The sequence below is a fragment of the Delphinus delphis genome, chromosome 12 (genome assembly GCF_949987515.2).
Source record: "Delphinus delphis chromosome 12, mDelDel1.2, whole genome shotgun sequence".
Lineage (NCBI taxonomy): Eukaryota > Metazoa > Chordata > Mammalia > Artiodactyla > Delphinidae > Delphinus > Delphinus delphis.
In genome coordinates this window covers 13838307-13855353 of record NC_082694.2, presented here as the reverse complement: position 1 = coordinate 13855353, position 17047 = coordinate 13838307, and the positions used below count along the sequence as shown (strand labels likewise).

The 17047-nt window shown below is 47.3% G+C and overlaps 1 protein-coding gene across 2 annotated transcripts in view; it reads left to right on the top strand.

Annotated features, from left to right (window-relative positions):
- The first annotated feature begins 2638 nt into the window (after window positions 1–2638).
- The window catches only part of RPIA (ribose 5-phosphate isomerase A), a 126354-nt gene continuing 111945 nt past the window's right edge, over window positions 2639–17047 (top strand). For both annotated transcript variants that reach the window (XM_069541265.1, XM_060027382.1), the window contains exons 1-3: window positions 2639–2939; window positions 8600–8660; window positions 10793–10848. In XM_069541265.1, coding sequence (XP_069397366.1) covers window positions 2667–2939; window positions 8600–8660; window positions 10793–10848 — 390 coding nt within the window. In that variant the 5' untranslated portion in view covers window positions 2639–2666. The remainder of the gene's footprint in view (window positions 2940–8599; window positions 8661–10792; window positions 10849–17047) is intronic.

Below are 17047 nucleotides of genomic sequence, written 5' to 3'. Positions count from 1 at the left end.
TGGCCACACCACACGGCTTGCAGGATCTTAGTTCCCCTACCAGGGATTGAACCCAGGGCCATGGCAGTGAAAGTGTTGAAGTCCTAACCACTGGACCGCCAGGGAACTCCCAGAATATTATTTCCTAGAGAGGACAGATGACAAGCAAATACAAAACCAAGTAAACATAAATAATCAAGGAAAGTTCTATGAATGAAAGGAAACACTGGTAAAGTGATAGAGGATGGGTGGGTGGGAACCCAATTTAGATAGGGTAGTCAGGGGGACTTCTCTGAGGAGGTGGATTTCAGCTGAGTCTAAAGAATAAGATGGAGCTGGCAGTGCAGAGAGGGGCAGACAGACAGGCAGAACAATCAAGATGGTGGGGAGCCCCAGTTCAAATGCTGGAGCCTGGGGGCAGCTGGGGGCGGTGGGGAGTGAGGTGGGTAAAGCAGAGATTGGCACTGATATTTGCTCCAGTAACCTTTTGATGGAGAAATCTGAAGGGGGGGAGACTGCCCCCAAGAGGATGCAGGAGAGGCCACAAGTTTGTAGAGACCAACTGTAGTGAAGATGCACGTATTTTTCTTTTTTCCTGCATCTCAGCCAGAACGTTGCGCTAATTTCCAAATTCTGCCTAAAACGTAGGATTCAAGTATCACCTCAAATAACTTTTCCTCCTGCAGGCCAAGGTGGAGGTGGTTGAACTATTGGTGGGCGATTGTAGTGGGATCAGTATCGAGGCTGTCAAGCAGAAGGAGCTTTATTTGGGGTCTTAAGAATTGCAATTCGGGAGACACAGATTCAGGTAAAACTCAAAGAGTGTTCTGGGGAAGAGAAAAAGCCAGGAGCTTATACGGACAAAACCACAAGGTTATTAGAGTTGTCTAGCAAGAATTGTAATTGATTCTCAATGCAGGTAAGAAAATATTTGTCCTGAAAGACTAGGCTGTCACGAGTTATTTTAGGGTAAGGGTCCCAATAAGCAGATAGGCTGTCTGGAGTTATTTTAGGGTAAGGGTCTGATAAGTATCCCGAGCTTCTGGCAGATGTCCTGAATGCCTGCTTTAAGACAGAAAGTGGTCAGCTTAAAAGTGCATAAATCACACTTCCCCAACGGCCTCCTGACTCCATGTTAGAGAACTCTCTTACCGACTCCATTTTGATTTTCCTTTCAGGTCCAGGGGCTGACAGCCTCAGGGGTCATGGCAAAGAGAATCCAGGTGACCAGGGCGATAACACAACTTTTACCGGTGCCTTGCACACAGAAGAGGGAGAAGACCTGAAGTGACTTTGAAGGAGATGAATTCATGGCAGACAGAATGGATTCCACCAACTTGGAGGAGTAGCACAAAGGCTAGTGCCTTTTAAAGACCTCTAAGTAGTTTATAAGGCTGGTGTTAGCAATAGCTTTCTCACCTGTAAAATGGGAACAATAAGAATTCTCTGACCCTCCCTATTCCCTCTGTAAACAAACAAACAAAAAGACAAAGAGTCTCACTCATCATCCAGTTACACGAAGAGCTAAATCTCAATCCTGCAGTTGCCCCACCAGCAGTGCACCCTGAGGGGAATTCAGGATGAAGAAAAACAGTGTGAAGCATTTTGTGTTTTGGATACATGGCCCCTAGATAGTTAAGATGCATATCTAAGGAAGAATTTCAATGACCCTAGATTCTTGGATCTTCCCATATTTGGGAAAGCACTAAAATCATTAACTTGAGATATATTCAATATATATATTTTTAATGATTAGTAGTCATCTTTTACCAAGATGTATGCTTAACTACATTTCCTAGATCAAAAATTCATATGTATACACATATATATATATATATATATATATATATATATATATACTGGCCCCTCCCCTATCTCTTCGTAATAGTTCCACATAGCTGAGAGGTTTACCTCCCAGGCTAGAGTCCCTAGTAAGGTCCCAGAATAAAGCTGAAAGTCACTGCCCTTACGTCGTGCGTTTTTTCGTCCACACCTACAGAAAGACACTTCAAAGGTAGAGAAGAAAAGAGAAAGCTGTTAGGTTCAGTGAAAGCCCTTTTTAAGTCAACAAGTATTGCAGGGTTTCTGCAGGGCACACGTATGTTCCCAGCCAGGCTCCATCTGGAGGGAAACCGTGCCTTCCAACGCTGCCCAATGCAGAACAACATCTAAGGCTGGGCGTTCTAATTTGTAGCCTTGGGCCTGCGGTGGGGGGCGGGGGGGGCCTAAGGATGGAGTAAAGTGGGGGCCGGAGCCCCCAGGTGCGTTTCCCTGTGGCGTCAGTCTAGAGAAGTCACTCCCAAAAGGACATCTCTAGAAGAGCGACTGCCCTCAGGCCTCGTCCACCGCCACGTTCTTACTTCTAGAAAAAACAACAGGGTCACGTCTAACACTCCCTTCGCAGATGCTGGAGCAAAGAGAAAAATCTCCAGTATTGACCCCACCGGGGCTACTTGGGCGGTACAAGCCGTTGCGCCAATGCCTGTCGCCGAGATTTGCGAACCTGGTCGCGGAGCATTGTGGGGCTGGTAGTCCAGGCTGGGGCACGGCTTTAGGCCATTGAAGGCGTAGAACTACATTTCCCAGAAAGCCCCGCGCTGCAGCAGACGCGGACCTAGTACGTCACTACCAGACTTCCGGCAGAGCCGGGGGCGGGACCGTGGCGGAGGCTGGAGCGGGGCGGCGGGATGCAGCGACCCGGGCCCTTCAGCACCCTCTACGGGCGGGTCCTGGCCCCGCTGCCCGGGCGGGCCGGGGGCGCGGCCTCTGGCGGAGGAGGGAGCAGCTGGGGCGTTCCGGGTTCCCACGTGCAGTTGCCGGGACGCGCGCAGTTCGGCACTGGCAGCACAAGTACAGCTGGCGGGGACGCTAACAGCGTCTGCCCGGCCCCCTCCACGATGTCCAAGGCCGAGGAGGCCAAGAAGCTGGCCGGCCGCGCGGCCGTGGAGAACCACGTGAGGGTGAGCAGCTCAGAACGTGGGGCGCCCGTGCTCGGCCTGATGGGCTCGCGCTCTGGGCACTGCCGGTTGCGCCTAGTTCCTGGCAGGGAGGGAGCTGCGTGAGAGGGGAGGGGGTACGCATTTCACCCGCCTTGAGACCTGCTCCTTCAAGGCCTTTGAGATGTGGAATCGGTTGGGGTCGCGTTCCCTAAAGTTGTGCTATCTAAAGACTACCTGTCCAGGCCAGATAAGTTTGCAAAGTGGAGCCTGGTGGTGTGTGTCTGATGTTTGGAGTGGGGTTAGTAGGGACTTAGCGTGTGGCTTCCTTTTCAACAAATAAGAGACTGGGACTGCGAGAGGTCTTCACTCGCTTCACTGCCCTGAGAAGTCGGGTGGGGGGAGCTGATTTTAAAAGTGTTTTGAAATTTTACTCCAAGAAAGTGGTTAGCTGGGCGCGCACCCGCTCCTGAGTATACTTGTTGGAGGGAAGAGGAGACTGAGTCAGAGGAGAAACCCAGGCTTTAAACCTCCTCCTTTTGACACTTGAAGTCTGGAGGACCCTCTTTAAGGTCGGGATGTGGAGATGTTTAGCTCTTACTTGGCGAGGTCGTGGCCCTACTTGTTTGCTGTGTTGCGGGTGTGGTCCTCTTGGGTGGAGTCTTTTAACCCGAGCGCATTTGCTGGCAGCAGTCAGTTACCTTAATTGTAATACCGGCGGCCAAGTGGAGTATCTCTACCCTTAGGTGGAGTTTCCTTGACTTTATTGGCTTTTAGTCTTTCTTTTCTGCTTCCTGGAAAGTGGTATCAGATTCCCTTTTCTCTAGTGATGGTTCTTTATTCTTTACATTTGGTAATGCTTTCGTGTACAAAGTTATTTTGCCTAGATAGATGTTTGATCCTCCCACCGCCTGGCTAAGTGGGAGGGGCGAGTGTGGTAACCTTTGGCTCAGCGTGTTCTGTAGGAGGAATGACCAAGGATCCTCCAGGACCCAAACCGAGTGACTTCCGTTCCAGTGCCCTTCCACCTGTTACACAGCTGCTCTGTTCTGGTTTAATAGTGTGGTTAGCAATAGGATTTTCTGTGGGGATTCACAGAGATAATGTAAAATGTGTAATCTGGCTCTCCTTTTGGGATTCACGTGCCTCAGCTGCAAAATTGGGATGGTAAGCTGAAATTTCAAAATGCCTGGATAAAGTGAGTCGTAATGGATAAATGTAATGGATAAATGAGATCTATACAATTAGAAAAGACCCATGTATTACATTTCCTGTTAACCTATTTGCATTCCTGTTTGGTGGCACGCCCCTCCCTGACCATTGTTTTATTATTATGTATTTGGTTAAATTACAATCTGCAAGCTCCCACCTTAGGCCAGAGCCGCAAAACACTGGATTCTGGCCACATTATTGCGTGAAGTTACCAGGCAATCCTGGGGAGATCGTCATAGGCCTTTTGGGGGCACTCACCCCAATCTGTTACACGCACTTTCCTTTGCAAACTTCTTTTCTGAGATGCCAACACTACTTGAATTTTGTATTTTCTGCTTTGTAACTTTGTTTCATTCATTGCAGGTATTTGTTGAGTGCCTGCTATGTTTAGGTAGTTGGTGTGGTGGTCAGAAATGTGGCTAAAGGGAGGAGGAGAGGCTGGTCCTGGATACTTTGCAGACAAGATAACTTAATTCAGAGCCACAGGTTTATTGAGCATAGTCCCGCAGCTCACCGTCGAGGCTTAGCTGCTCTCTCCAGGGGGTATCCTATCCTTTTTTCCATCTAAGGCCGAGTTCCTTTAGCACTTCATGTCTTGAAATTGTTTACTTTTTACACAACCCAGGCTTGGCTGCTCACCCCTCCAAAGACAAGTGTTGGTTGGAAAGAAAAGGTTACTTTATTCTGGAGGCCGGCAACCTGGGGAGAAGGCAGACTCCAAGGATCAACTCCAGGGGAGAAAGGGGAAGTTAATCGCAGTTAATCGTTTGGGGAGGGGGCGTTCAGAGTCTTATCTTCCACTGAGTGCAGACTTTCTTCTGATTGGTTGATGGTGAGGTAACTGGGTGATGGTTAGCCGGAAGTCTTGCGCCTAGCTTGAATTTCCCATCTTCCACCTGGGTGGGGCCTTAGTTCCCGTACAGGAACTCAGAGTTGTATTGTTTTGTATATTCCTTGAGAAGGAACCGGGACCTGTCGCAGCACCATTGCTTCTTGACTGCACCTCCCTGGTTTCTGCAGTCCCTTCCTTCCCTGATTAGCAACTGTTTGAATCTGCCCTTTGGAACTCAGGGGAGGTCAAGGAGGCTGAAAGAAGCCTATTTCCTACAAACAGGAAGCGAAGGACATGGAAAGGATTTGTACGGGAGGACGCCATAGGGTCGTGCTCCGTTTCATACTCACTTGTGTAAGTTTATCAAGCTAGGTTGTGTGCGAGGTCCTGTTGGTTCCACCTTTGGAATGTTCTTAGAACTGACCCTTCCTGTTGGCCTGCCAACTTTCCTGGTTTAGGCTCTCCTCGTGGCCAGAAGATTGCAGTTGCCCTTATCTCGTCCCCTCTGTCGACCACCCAAGTGGTGCATTATCGTCTTCTGAAACTTTAATCTACTCTTGTCACTGTGCCCCTCAGGTGGCCTCATCCTAACCTCCATAAGACACATCAGGAGCATCTATTGTAAACCAGTACTGAGGCAGGTGGAGGGGATACACAGATGAGAGGCTCTAGTTCTTGTCTTTACGCCCACAGTCTTGTTTCCTTCTCTGCTCCCTTCTCTCCCATGTACCAGAACATTGGAAAGGACAGACTACTGGCATAGAGTGTGTGTTTTAATATCAAAACCCTTGACCAAGAGTGCTTTTTCTGGTCCGCTGCTTTTGCCTATTAAAATCATATATGTCCTTCAGGGTTTGGTTCAAAGGCCATTCTTCCTTTCCGTTTTTCCTTAGTCTTGTAGGGGAAGCAGTTCTCCCCTTGAATTCTGTAGCACTCCACACCTCTTAGGTGCCTTATGCCTCTTAGTAGGTGTCTTTATGGTCTAGTTATGTGTATGTGCGTCTGCCAGTTCCCTGAAGGGTAAGCTTCTGGAGGGTAGTTAACCTTATTTTCATTCAGTGTTGGTCACAGTGGGGCCTTCCCAGTAAATGCTTGATGAATTATGCGGAGTGTGGACACGAATATGGAGGTTGTGGGGTGAATCTCCCTAGCCCATTGGTGACTACTTGCATTTTCTGGGTGGGTGGAAAACTTGGAGAGTTCTCAGCTGAAGCCTTTGGGTAGCCACCCGGGACTCAGATGTGCCTGTTGCAGGATGGGTTACCATGCAGGGCCATGCTCTCCTGAAGGTCCCTAGCCTCCTTTGTTCTCTTTGGAGCCTGGGCTTAGCTTTTTGGCTGGCTTGGCTTGAAGGAGTTGGTGGGCAGTGGTTCCAGTCGGTCAACAGAAGAGGTTACCCTACTGGACAAGGTGACCCAAGTTGTGATGTTGCACGTACGACCTGTTGTCAAGTACTGCCATTAGGAGGAGCCTGCTCCTACGGCAGAGCCTGCCTGGCAGCCTTCTGCTGCTGGGCCACATCTGTTTGGCTTTGGCTGGTGCACTGATTCTTGGCCAGTCGTTTGATTGCAAGGTAGCAGGACCACAGGGTTGAGGAGCTTTGGGCCTGGCAGGCCTGTGCAATTCCTGGCCTCTTTCAAGAGCCAAGGGAGGAGCCTTGCACAGAGCTTGTGTGACTCACCCAAGTTCATCTGTGTGCCACCTGCCTGCTGGGTGACGTGAGTATATGGCAGAGTATGGTAATGAGGCATCTGACAGTTGAATTGCTGTATAGCTAGAGCTCACAGCTTCAGGTTGGGTGTGAAGGTCAGGTTGAGCCTACCTAGTCGAGATATTTCCTCGTTACTTGAAGGTTTGTACATTTTCTGATATTCAGCTGTTTTGTGTTGTGATGTAGCATTTACTGGTCTTGAAGACCTTGCTATTGAGGTTTGCCCAAGTAGCTAAATGGCTGTTGGATGCATTGCCTTCTTGAGGGCATCATCACAGGTGAAATCCTGACCTAGCACAAGCTCTGTTTGAAGGCCCCTTGGTGTTATTTGGTGACTTTGAAACTTTGAGCAAAGGCACACACCCCTGTAGGATCAGATACTACCTGCAGATTCCAGCATTTCATTGAAAGTATGTCTAATAATCTCTTGCTCATTTCTAAGTCTTAAATTTTTCCTTAGGGTGTTGAATTCATCTCTAAAGTGAGGCTAAGGGCCTTGAGGTCACAAGGGGTTGTTGTGAGATTTGACTTATATTAACATTTATGAATCTTCTTGGTAGGTGCTTAACAGATGATGTTAAGCTTTGGCTTGTAGCTGTTTTGCCCTAAACAGGCAGGAGATTACTCCCAGGAAGTTGCTTAGGAACCAAGCTTCACATTAGTTCCTGACTGTTTGTACTCTGACCTTGTTTTGCCGTTGTGGTCTAACTGACCTTGGCTGGGCCCCTACTCCGCCTCTGGTCTACTCTGAGGTACCTGCCCCCTTTTCTTAAGATAACAGGCTCAGTAGTAAGATGCCTGTTTCTTCTCCCTTGTACTCAAGGAGTGGCTTCTTATATGGCAGATGAAGACTGTTTCTCATGTTCCCACCTAAGCCTTCACCCTCTCCCCATTTTGTCTGAAGCAGGCTTGTGCAAAATGAGGACCCCTTGGGATCAGTCGGACAGATGACGTGATTTGCTGTTCAAGGTTGCTTCAGACTCTTCTGTTGACTTGGGTTGGAGCTCTGGATGGTAGCCTTGATGTGTGTCTGAGGTTCGCTGTGATGCCACCAACTTGATGGGGACTGTGTAAATGTTAAACTTGTGTGAAAAGTCGCTGAAGCCAGAAACCTCTGTTTTCTGCTCTTAACGTTCAGCTAGGCTGTTTTTCTCCTAGGGTCTTTCCTTTCTGATCGTGCTCCTGGGGATGGCCAAAAATCGTTCCGTGTTCATCTGCAGGCCATTTCTGTGAGGCTGACTTAAGTTGCTCTGTGTTGTAAATAAGCCAGATCTTTTGTGTTGATAAGAGGGAGGAAGTGTTAAAAATGAGACAACAGACCCAAAATGGAGTCGCTTATGCCAAGCCCCGCATCACCAAACAATACCTAGTTACACTTTTGGCTCTCCCGGAAATGGAATCTTAGCTCAGTCAATCAGGAATCACCTTATCAGCACTATTGAGGTCATCTGCCTGGTAGACCCCTGCCGTCCCCTCAAGGGAAGTGACCTTACAGTAACCAGCTTGCTTTTTTGCCCAATATAACTTCCTTGTCCCCGCTTGCTTCTTGCTCTAAAAGTCTTAATTTTGTACAGCTCCTCAGAGCTCCCTTCTGCCTGCTAGACTGAGTGCTGCCCAATTCAAACTGATTTTTGCGGAAATAAATGCTTAAAATTTTTAATAGGCTTCAGTTTATCTTTTTACAGCAGGAAATGGTGATGTCATTGTCAGGGATGAAAGGAGCAGGGCTCTGCTGATAAATTGCCACTGGGCACCAGGACATAGTACAGCTTTGAGGTTCAGTGATTATGTTTCTGTGGGCACAGTACCTTGCACCCAAGTTGGTGAATTGCTGTTCCTAATAATTTTATAGCTCTAGGAAGTGGGCTGGGGACGGGAGTGAAACACGGTATTAATAAGTCTTGGATTTCCCTCCTCCTTTTTTTGCAGAATAACCAAGTGCTGGGAATTGGGAGCGGTTCTACAATTGTCCACGCTGTGCAGCGAATAGGTATGTTTTCAGGCTGACTCCTGGATGTTTGTGTGGGGTGGTGGGGATGGGGGCATAGCGGAGAGGGAGGAAGCGGGGCACAGCTTGGCACCAGCATTGTGGAGCCTGTGGCCAGGTGAGTGTTTCTGCTCTTCTCTGAGTGGGATTCTTGGGCCTCTTCACCCAGACTTGGGGTTGCCCTGGCTTTGTTTACTCTGCTGAGCTGGGTGAGGAGCTGACTTAGGGTGAGGTCTCCACAGAGTCTTAATTGTCGTCAGTGGTGTGTGTGTGTGTGTGGCCTCGTGGGTCCTGAGGCAGGCAGACCCTCTAAAGCCTGCGGTTTCTCAAGCAAACAAACCGAGGTCGGCGGGGCCAGCGCAGGCGCGGCCTGTCCGTGACCCTGCGGTTGGTGGCTGGCTCTGCAGATGCTGACTTCATTCTGATTTGGGTGTCTCTGGGCTCAGGAAGGGCTCAAGCATTATCAACCCCGGTGGCTGCTGGACAGGTTTGACCGCCCTGCTCTTGTTTGTGAGAACAGAGCCCAGAGGCCAGGCTTGCCTGAATGTGGATCTCCTCTGGCAGGTGCCAAGGGGCTGTGCTCAGGGGACAAAGCGCAGGAATGCTTTGTCTTTAAGGAATGGTTGTGGTGCGGGTGTGATGGCTTCTGAAAAACTCAGCGTTGCACACCTTTCTGCCTCAGCACTGGGTATGTGAAGGATTTTAGGGCACAGGGATTACTGTGGGTTTCATAAGAGTGGCATCTGAATCTCCCAAGGTGTACACCCAGTGATTAAGGAGACTTGAAATTTTTAATAAGACGGTTTTTCCCTGTCGACTGAAAAAAAATGCACAGCCTCAAAGTTGAGAATTATGTTGTATGTGTGTGTTATTTATTTATTTATTTATTTTGGCCATGCTGTGTTGCACGTGGGATCTTAGTTCCCCGACCAGGGATCAAACCTGCACCCCCCGCAGTGGAAGCGCATAGTCCTAAACCATTGGGCCGCCAGAGAATTGCCCAAGAATTATGTTTTATTTGGGGGTGTTACTGAGGACTTAAGCCTGGGATACAGCCTCCCAGATAGCTCTGAGGGACTGTTGAGGAGCCAGGATATATAGGAGTTTTTGCAAAAAAAACCCCGAGCAGTCAAACATCAAAAGATTACAGTTAATTAAAGAAAAACCAGACATCTCAAGTTAGTGAATGTAGTGCTTTCCTGTGTATGGAAGATGCAAGGGTCTGGGCTCAATGAAATTATTCCTTTGATGTGCACCTTAGTCTAGAGCCAGTATCCTGTTTTTTCCGTCCTGAATTCTCTCAGGGGTGCACCGCTTGGGGGCAGCTGCAGTGGCTGAGGGCTTGATGGCTGCGACATCCTTTGTTTACTGAAATGACAGTAGACGTTCTTTGTGTGCATCCCTTAAGACTTTCCTTTTTGTTTCTTTTTGGCCGCATCGTCGGCATGTAGGATCTTAGTTCCCTGATTGAACCCGTGCCCCGGTTGTGAAAGCACCGAGTCCTAACCACTGGAGGACCAGGGAATTCCCAAGACTTTTCTTTTTGTTTAAATCGAGTTTTCCCGAAAGGTACAAATCCAAAGTGAATAAATAAACCCTCTTTAACCACCCCCTGGGGTCTATAAATGATTATATTTTTTTTACTGACTGTAAAAGTGAAATTCTAGCTTTTCTCTGTAAAAGCCTATATAGGGAAGTAGTTAAGACTGGCACTAGGCTGCCTGGGATCAGATCCCAGTTCTGCCATTTATTAACTGTGTACCAGTTACTTTGCCTCTCTGTGCCTCAGTTTCCTCATCTGTAAAGTGGGGATAGTAATTGTAAGTTATCTTTGGGTTACTGGATTAAAAGTTCATGTGTACAAAATTCTTTGAATATCGCCATGCACATACTAGCAAACCCTGACCTTGTGCTTTCTGTGGTTAATACTTACCTCCTTAGGCTTTTTTGTCCCTGTCTAGTGACATGTGAAGGCTGTTTACCAACTTTTCAGCAAGGGTGGGGACATAGAATGAAAGGGACATTTCAGTGGGGGGAGGGGTTGGACCTTTTCTGTGGGATTTGAGCAAATGTGAGTACAAGGAAAATAAGGTGAGGAGAGAGAAAAACCACCAACGCAGCTTTTGTCTCCACAGCTGAAAGAGTGAAACAAGAGAATCTGAACCTCGTCTGTATTCCCACTTCCTTCCAGGTATGTCCTGCTTTCCATTCTGCATCTTGGCAGTTGGATGAATCTTCTGGGTCCCTGAGGATGTAGGGGTGCGGCTCTGGGTCGTGTCCCAGGGTTTTCTGGGCGAGAGAGCCAGGAGCGGGAGCGCAGGTGACTGGAGATGGCTCCTCAGAAGCGTGGTTTAGACGTGAATATTTTAGTGTATCTTGTATTAGGCACCACGGAGTACGCAGAGATAACCACGTGGTCTCCGTCCTCAAGGAGTATTAGCTGCTCCACCATAAAATAGCAGGGGCTGGTGCAGGAAAGCAGTGGAGCCAGTTAAACACAGGGAGAGCTAAGGGGATAGTAGACTTCAGGAAAGGAGGGAAGAGAGGTGCCGAGACAGAGCCCCATGCCTCACCTGGCTGTTGTGGGGAGGGTATGTGTGTCGTCTCTCATTGGCTTCGTCGCAGGGATCCTGTGAATTGGGGTTAAAGGTTGGCATTGCTGGTGATTTGTGCTCCTGTGATGTTGTGGACATGGTTTTGGACAGCTAGGTCTTAAGAAACTCTCAGTCCTGGAGGCAGGATGTGTCAGGTGTGTGCCCCAGCCTGTCAGAGTAGGGGGTGGAGGAAGGATTCCAGGTAGGCAGGATAGGAAGTTAGGAAGGATAGTGCACGCTGTCGGAGCTGTTTTGAAGTTAAATCTCTTGGAGGCTCTGACAAGCTGCCCGGACACCCAGGGAACTGAAGACAATACCATAATTCCTGCTTCAGGCTAGAAAAGGAGTGGTTTTTTTTTTTTTTTTTTTTTAACATCTTTATTGGAGTATAATTGCTTTACAATGGTATGTTAGTTTCAGCTTCACAACAAAATGAATCAGTTATATATACACATATATTCCCATATCTCTTCCCGCTTGCGTCTCCCTCCCTCCCACCCTAAAGGAGTGGTTTTACCTGGCCTTTCTTGCTTTGGAAATCCTGATGTTCTGAGGAGATGCTGTTAAAGTCAGAGGGGCTGTGATGAGTTGCCTCGCTCTTGCAAAAGCGAAGTGTCTGATTTTTCCAAGTGACTTGATCATCTAGTATTTTTATTTCTTGTTTAATAAAATTATTTCATATTGGTGCTTATTTTTAATTAAAGCTATACATACACATAGATTGAAGAATCAAACAATTCAAGTCATTTTATTAAAAAATAAGACACTCCCTTCACACCCTCCCCCACTCCTGACCACCACCATTTCTTGCTCTTTAGATGGACATACTTTTAAAACTCTTTTAGCTGATTGGGTATTTGCTCCAAAATCTGGAAACTACATGCTTTTCTTGCCATTTAAAATTTTTTTTTCAACTTGAGGTAATAATTCCACGCTCAGTGGATGCAGGGAAGACGAGCATTCGGTTCTCTCTTCCCTCCTGCTCTCACAGGTCAGACACCCTTCTCCTGGTCTGCAGTACAGTTACGTTTTGGTGAGGCCCCACTCAGAATTGTGATGTCCAAGCTACAGCTGAACTGTGCAGTCAGCTATGATTACGCTTCCGAGCCTGCTCATTATCTTGTTTTCCTGAAAGTTAAGTAAATGATGCCTTTGTTTTTTCCATTTCCTTGGTTGTCTGTGGACTCCTTACTAATTCAACCCGAAAATCTCACCTCATTCTGGCCCAGTGGATATTCTACTCCCATCAGCTTCATCTTCTTGGTACTCTGGTTAGTAGCAGCTGCCCTCGGCTGTTGTCTTGGGATCTCCCTTTGTGGTCAGGAACTTTCCTTCTTGCAGCGTCTTAGTTCCCGGACCAGGGATGGAACCTGTGCCCCCTGCAGTGGAAGTGCGGAGCTCTAACCATTGGACTGCCAGGGAATTCCCTCTTCTGGCTTTCAATTTGCTGTTGAGAAGCTTGCAGCCATTCTGATTCTTGATCCTTTGTATAAAATCTATTTTTCATTCTCTCCCTTATATTATCTTTTCTTTGTCTACAGTGTTCTGAAATTTCACCATGCTGTGTCTTGGTGTGGGTTTATTTTTGTCCACTATGCTGGGTGCTTGCTGGGACATGTCATTCTACAAATTCACACTCTTCAATTTTGGATATTTTTCCCCCTATTATTCCTTTAATTTTCTTTTCTCTGTTTTCTCTGGCTCTGATCTTTCCTTTTAGGGTACTTGTTATTTCCTTGGTGCTTGGGGCCTGTTTTGTCCTTTTGTCTTTTCAGCTTTACCTTTTTCTAACCCTTCTGTTGAGCTTTCTTTGCTCTCATGTATTTAATTTCAAATAACTCTTTTTTTTTTGTTCTCTGAAAAGTTTTTTTGTTTGTTTTATGGGTGCAGTTTTTTTCAATTTCTTCTCTTAGCTCCCTGAGGATGTTAATACTTTGGTTTTTGTTTTAGTATTTCTTCTCCTGTATCTCTTTTCTCAAAGTTTTTTTTTTTTACAGTTTGTTGGAGGTATAATTTACATAGAAAATTTACTCTTTTTCTTAATATCTATAAAAATTTATTTATTTATTTAAATATGGCTGAGTTGGGTCTTTGTTGCTGTGTGCGGGCTTTCTCTGTTTGCTGTGAGCAGGGGCTACTCTTCGTTGTGGTGCACAGGCTTCTCATTGCGGTGGCTTCTCTTGTTGCAGGGCGCAGGCTCTAGGCGCACAGGCTTCAGTAGTTGTGGCTCGTGGGCTCTAGAGCGCAGGCTCAGTAGTTGTGGCATACGGGCTTAGTTGCTCCACGGCATGTGGATCTTCCCGGACCAGGGCTCGAACCTGTATCCCCTACATTGGCAGGCGGATTCTTAACCACTGCGCCACTAGGGAAGCCCCCAAATTTACTCTTTTTAGTGTATAATTCTGAGTTTTGACATAGTCATGTAACAACCAACACAGTCAAATATTGTTAGAATGCTTTGTTCTTTTTTTAAAAATTGCAGCTCATTTTGAAGACTAGTGGACTAAGAAGCTGACCGGAGACCAGCTCTCGGGGTGAGGGTGGTCCTTGCTCTCGGCTTGTCTGCCAAGAGCACTCGTGGCAGACAGATCATTGGGGAACCCCTAGTGTCAGATCATTTTTTTTTTTCCTCTGGCTGGTCAGGTTTCCTGGAGAAGACTGCCCAGTGCCCTTTTAGGAGGGGTATGCGTGGCTGCCTGTGTCCCGGGAGCCAAGTTAAGAGAAGAGGGCTAGAAGACGTCTGTCATTATTTGGGACATAACCCCCGTTTTCAGCGTAGTGCCTGTGGTAGACGGGGAAAAAGTGCCTGCTACACGTTGCAGTATTTCTTTGACTCTGGGCCTGATCGTGTGACGTGTTTTGCCAATGGGATGTGACCTAATGGCCCGCCATCAGTGGCTTGAACAGTGAGTGCTTTTGCTTTGTGGCTTGGCCCTTCTGCTGCTGAAACCATTCTGCGGCCATGTGAACAGGCCTCGGCTCCTCCTCTGGAGGATGAGAGGCTCTTTTAAGCCTCTGAGTCTTGGGGTAGCTGCCGCACGGCCAAAGCTTGCTGATGCAGTACCCCATCTTCAGCTGCGCCTGGCAGCCCAGTCCTGACACCTGCTGTTTGACCGCCAGAGAATGAACGTGCTGCTTTGGGAGTAGTGGAGCAAGATGCTTTTCACTCCCACCGTGGTGTCTGTTTTCTGAAGTTCCCAGGGCTGCTGGTCCTTGAACCTTTTGGGAGGTTCTGTGCCGTTTATTTGGTCACTTCTTAGCTTTTTCCAGTACTGGTTTAGGATACTGGCTTAGGATTTCTCTTTCTCATTTCAGCCATTTACCATTGTCCATCAGTGATCTAGCTTTTAGAAGTTGGTTGCTGTTTTTTCCTCTTTTTGGTTTATGCCATTGAGAAAAATTCCTTTATTGTACTATAGATTTAGAGAGGTTTAGGGAAAGAGCTGAGCTAAATACAGGTGTTCAATTGCTATCTTTAATTGGAAGTTTGATCTGTGTTTTTAAGATAGCATCCTCCCAGCCCACCTCTATGTTGTGGTGGTTAGTAATAACCATGTACCCAGACTGGAAAATGCTGGCCAATTCCAGCTGATCAGGTAGAGGAGTCATTCACAGTTCACAGGACTTTAAAAAATCACTTGTCCAGAGTTACTGTTTTGTTTTCCCCCCCCATCAAACCCACACTTATTCTGTGTTAAGTTTAGCTAGCCTCAATCTTCCTGAAATGATTGAAAGGAAATCAAGATATTTCATGTTCTGCCTTTTAAAGAAGTAAACCCATAGGTGTTTAAAGGATTTTTCTAGATTTTCCCTTTAAAGTTAAAAGCTTTTGGGAGAGGAAAATTTTAAAAAAGGATTTAAAAGCCAGATCTGGTCTAGGCAAAAAAACAGTGTTTGCTCATGCTGGCTTTCAGTCTGCCTCTGTTAGTTGATAGAAGGGGAAGTGCAGCATTTTCAGGTATTATTGTGAAATTGATGAAAAACAGGACTGCTAGCCTGCCACATGCCACTGTCCTTGATCACATGAGGCATTTGGGGGCCCCAGCTGTGGGATTGCAGTGAGAAGGCATTGCTTCCTGTCTTTTTTTTTCAAAAGTACAAGCTAATCATTAGCTTTCCTGCTCCCTGCACTTTTAAGAGCTGGAAGAGACAGCTGTTTGCTCTGCACCCTCAGGAGCCCCTTAGCTTGTGAGCCTGGAGTGTCTGGTGTCTAGCAGGTACTGATCTCAGTTGAGCACCTGTGTCTGCGTTAGTCCTGGCTGAGCCAGTGATGGGTCCATATCTCCACAGTAGGGCTGTAGTGTTGAATTCAGTGGATTCGTTTCCCAGGGCTGCCATAACAAGGAACCACAAGTTGAGTGCTTAAAAAACAAATTTATTGCCTCTCATTTCTGGAGGCTAGATGTTGATTGCTTTAGAGGCTGTGAAGGAGAATCTGTTTTGTCTTTCTCCTAGCTTCTGGTGGTTTGCTGGCAGTCTTTGGCATTGCTTGGCTCGTAGGCACATATCCTTGCCCTCTGTCTTCATGTTCGCGTGGCGTTCTCCCGGTGTGCCTCTGTCTGTGTGTACAAATTGCCCTTCTAAGGACACCAGTCCTGTTGGATTAGGGCTCACCCTCATGACATTCTGACTTGATTACCTCTGTAAAGGTCCAATCTCAAAATAAGGTCACAGTCAGAGTTACTAGGAGTTAGGACTCCAACGTACCTTTTTGTAGGGGAACACAGTATAACCCATAACACTCAGGGAGGAGGAAGCTCATGCCACCTGTGATGATGACTTCTCTCTGTGTGCAGGGCCATTCTCAGGGGTCTTGTGCGGAGTCCGGTCAAAGATGGGGAGAAGGGAGAGTTGGAGGACCTGCTGATGGAAGCAGGACTTAAGGGTCCGACCCCAGTGGGCTCTTTGAGGTCATTGTACAGGGTCTTCCACGTTGTGAAGGGGGGGGTACGGACGATTTAAAGGCAGAACAGATCCTGTCCTTACGTTACTGCTTATTGTCTGGGAGGACACGGGGCTTGTGGAAGTTGGGGTGGCCTCCTAGCCACATAACATAGACAAACGTATCTGCTGGGCTCCTTTCGTGTGTGGACTCTGGACGGGTGTTGAGACAGGCAGCTGGTGGTGGTGGTGAGGCAGATTTCAGTCAGCGTAGTGATCACCGAGGGTTTATCTTTTCAAAGGGGTGCGAGGCTCCTTGTGCACGGCGGGTGTTATTCAGCAGTGCTCGTGCCCAGTGTGGTGCCTCGCTCTTAGTAGGCACTCTGCCTGTTGGATGAATAAATGCTACATTTATGTGTGTCATGTTTTACAAATACATGGTAGAGAAGAAGTAGAGGTAACGTGCCTGTTGGAGGAAGGAGAGCCCACTCCTTGCACAGGGGATTGGGGGCTTCCTGGAAAGCTGGGCGTGAGGGGCTGGAGTTTGGGAGGAGGCAGGGCATTTCAGGTAGAGGAGGGAATGCCAAAGAACTCCTTTTAAAATTGTTATTGTTAAAAACGTTATTAATAGCATAGTATTATTATGTAAGATGACGTCAATTCCATTTATAAGCAGAGGCCATCCTCTCCTTTCCTTTTTCTTCTACATTCCCTTTGTTTGCCTTATCTTCTGATTTCCTTCCTAGTCCCTAGACAGGGCAGGAGAGCAGGAGACTGTATTTCTGGTCCTCGCCCTGCCCCTAACTTAGCACTGGGACCTCTCTGGGCATCCATTTCTTTCTTAATACAGGAGTTTGCACTAGGTAACTTGACTGAACTCAAAATAATTAATTTTTCACTCAACTATTGGCTTAA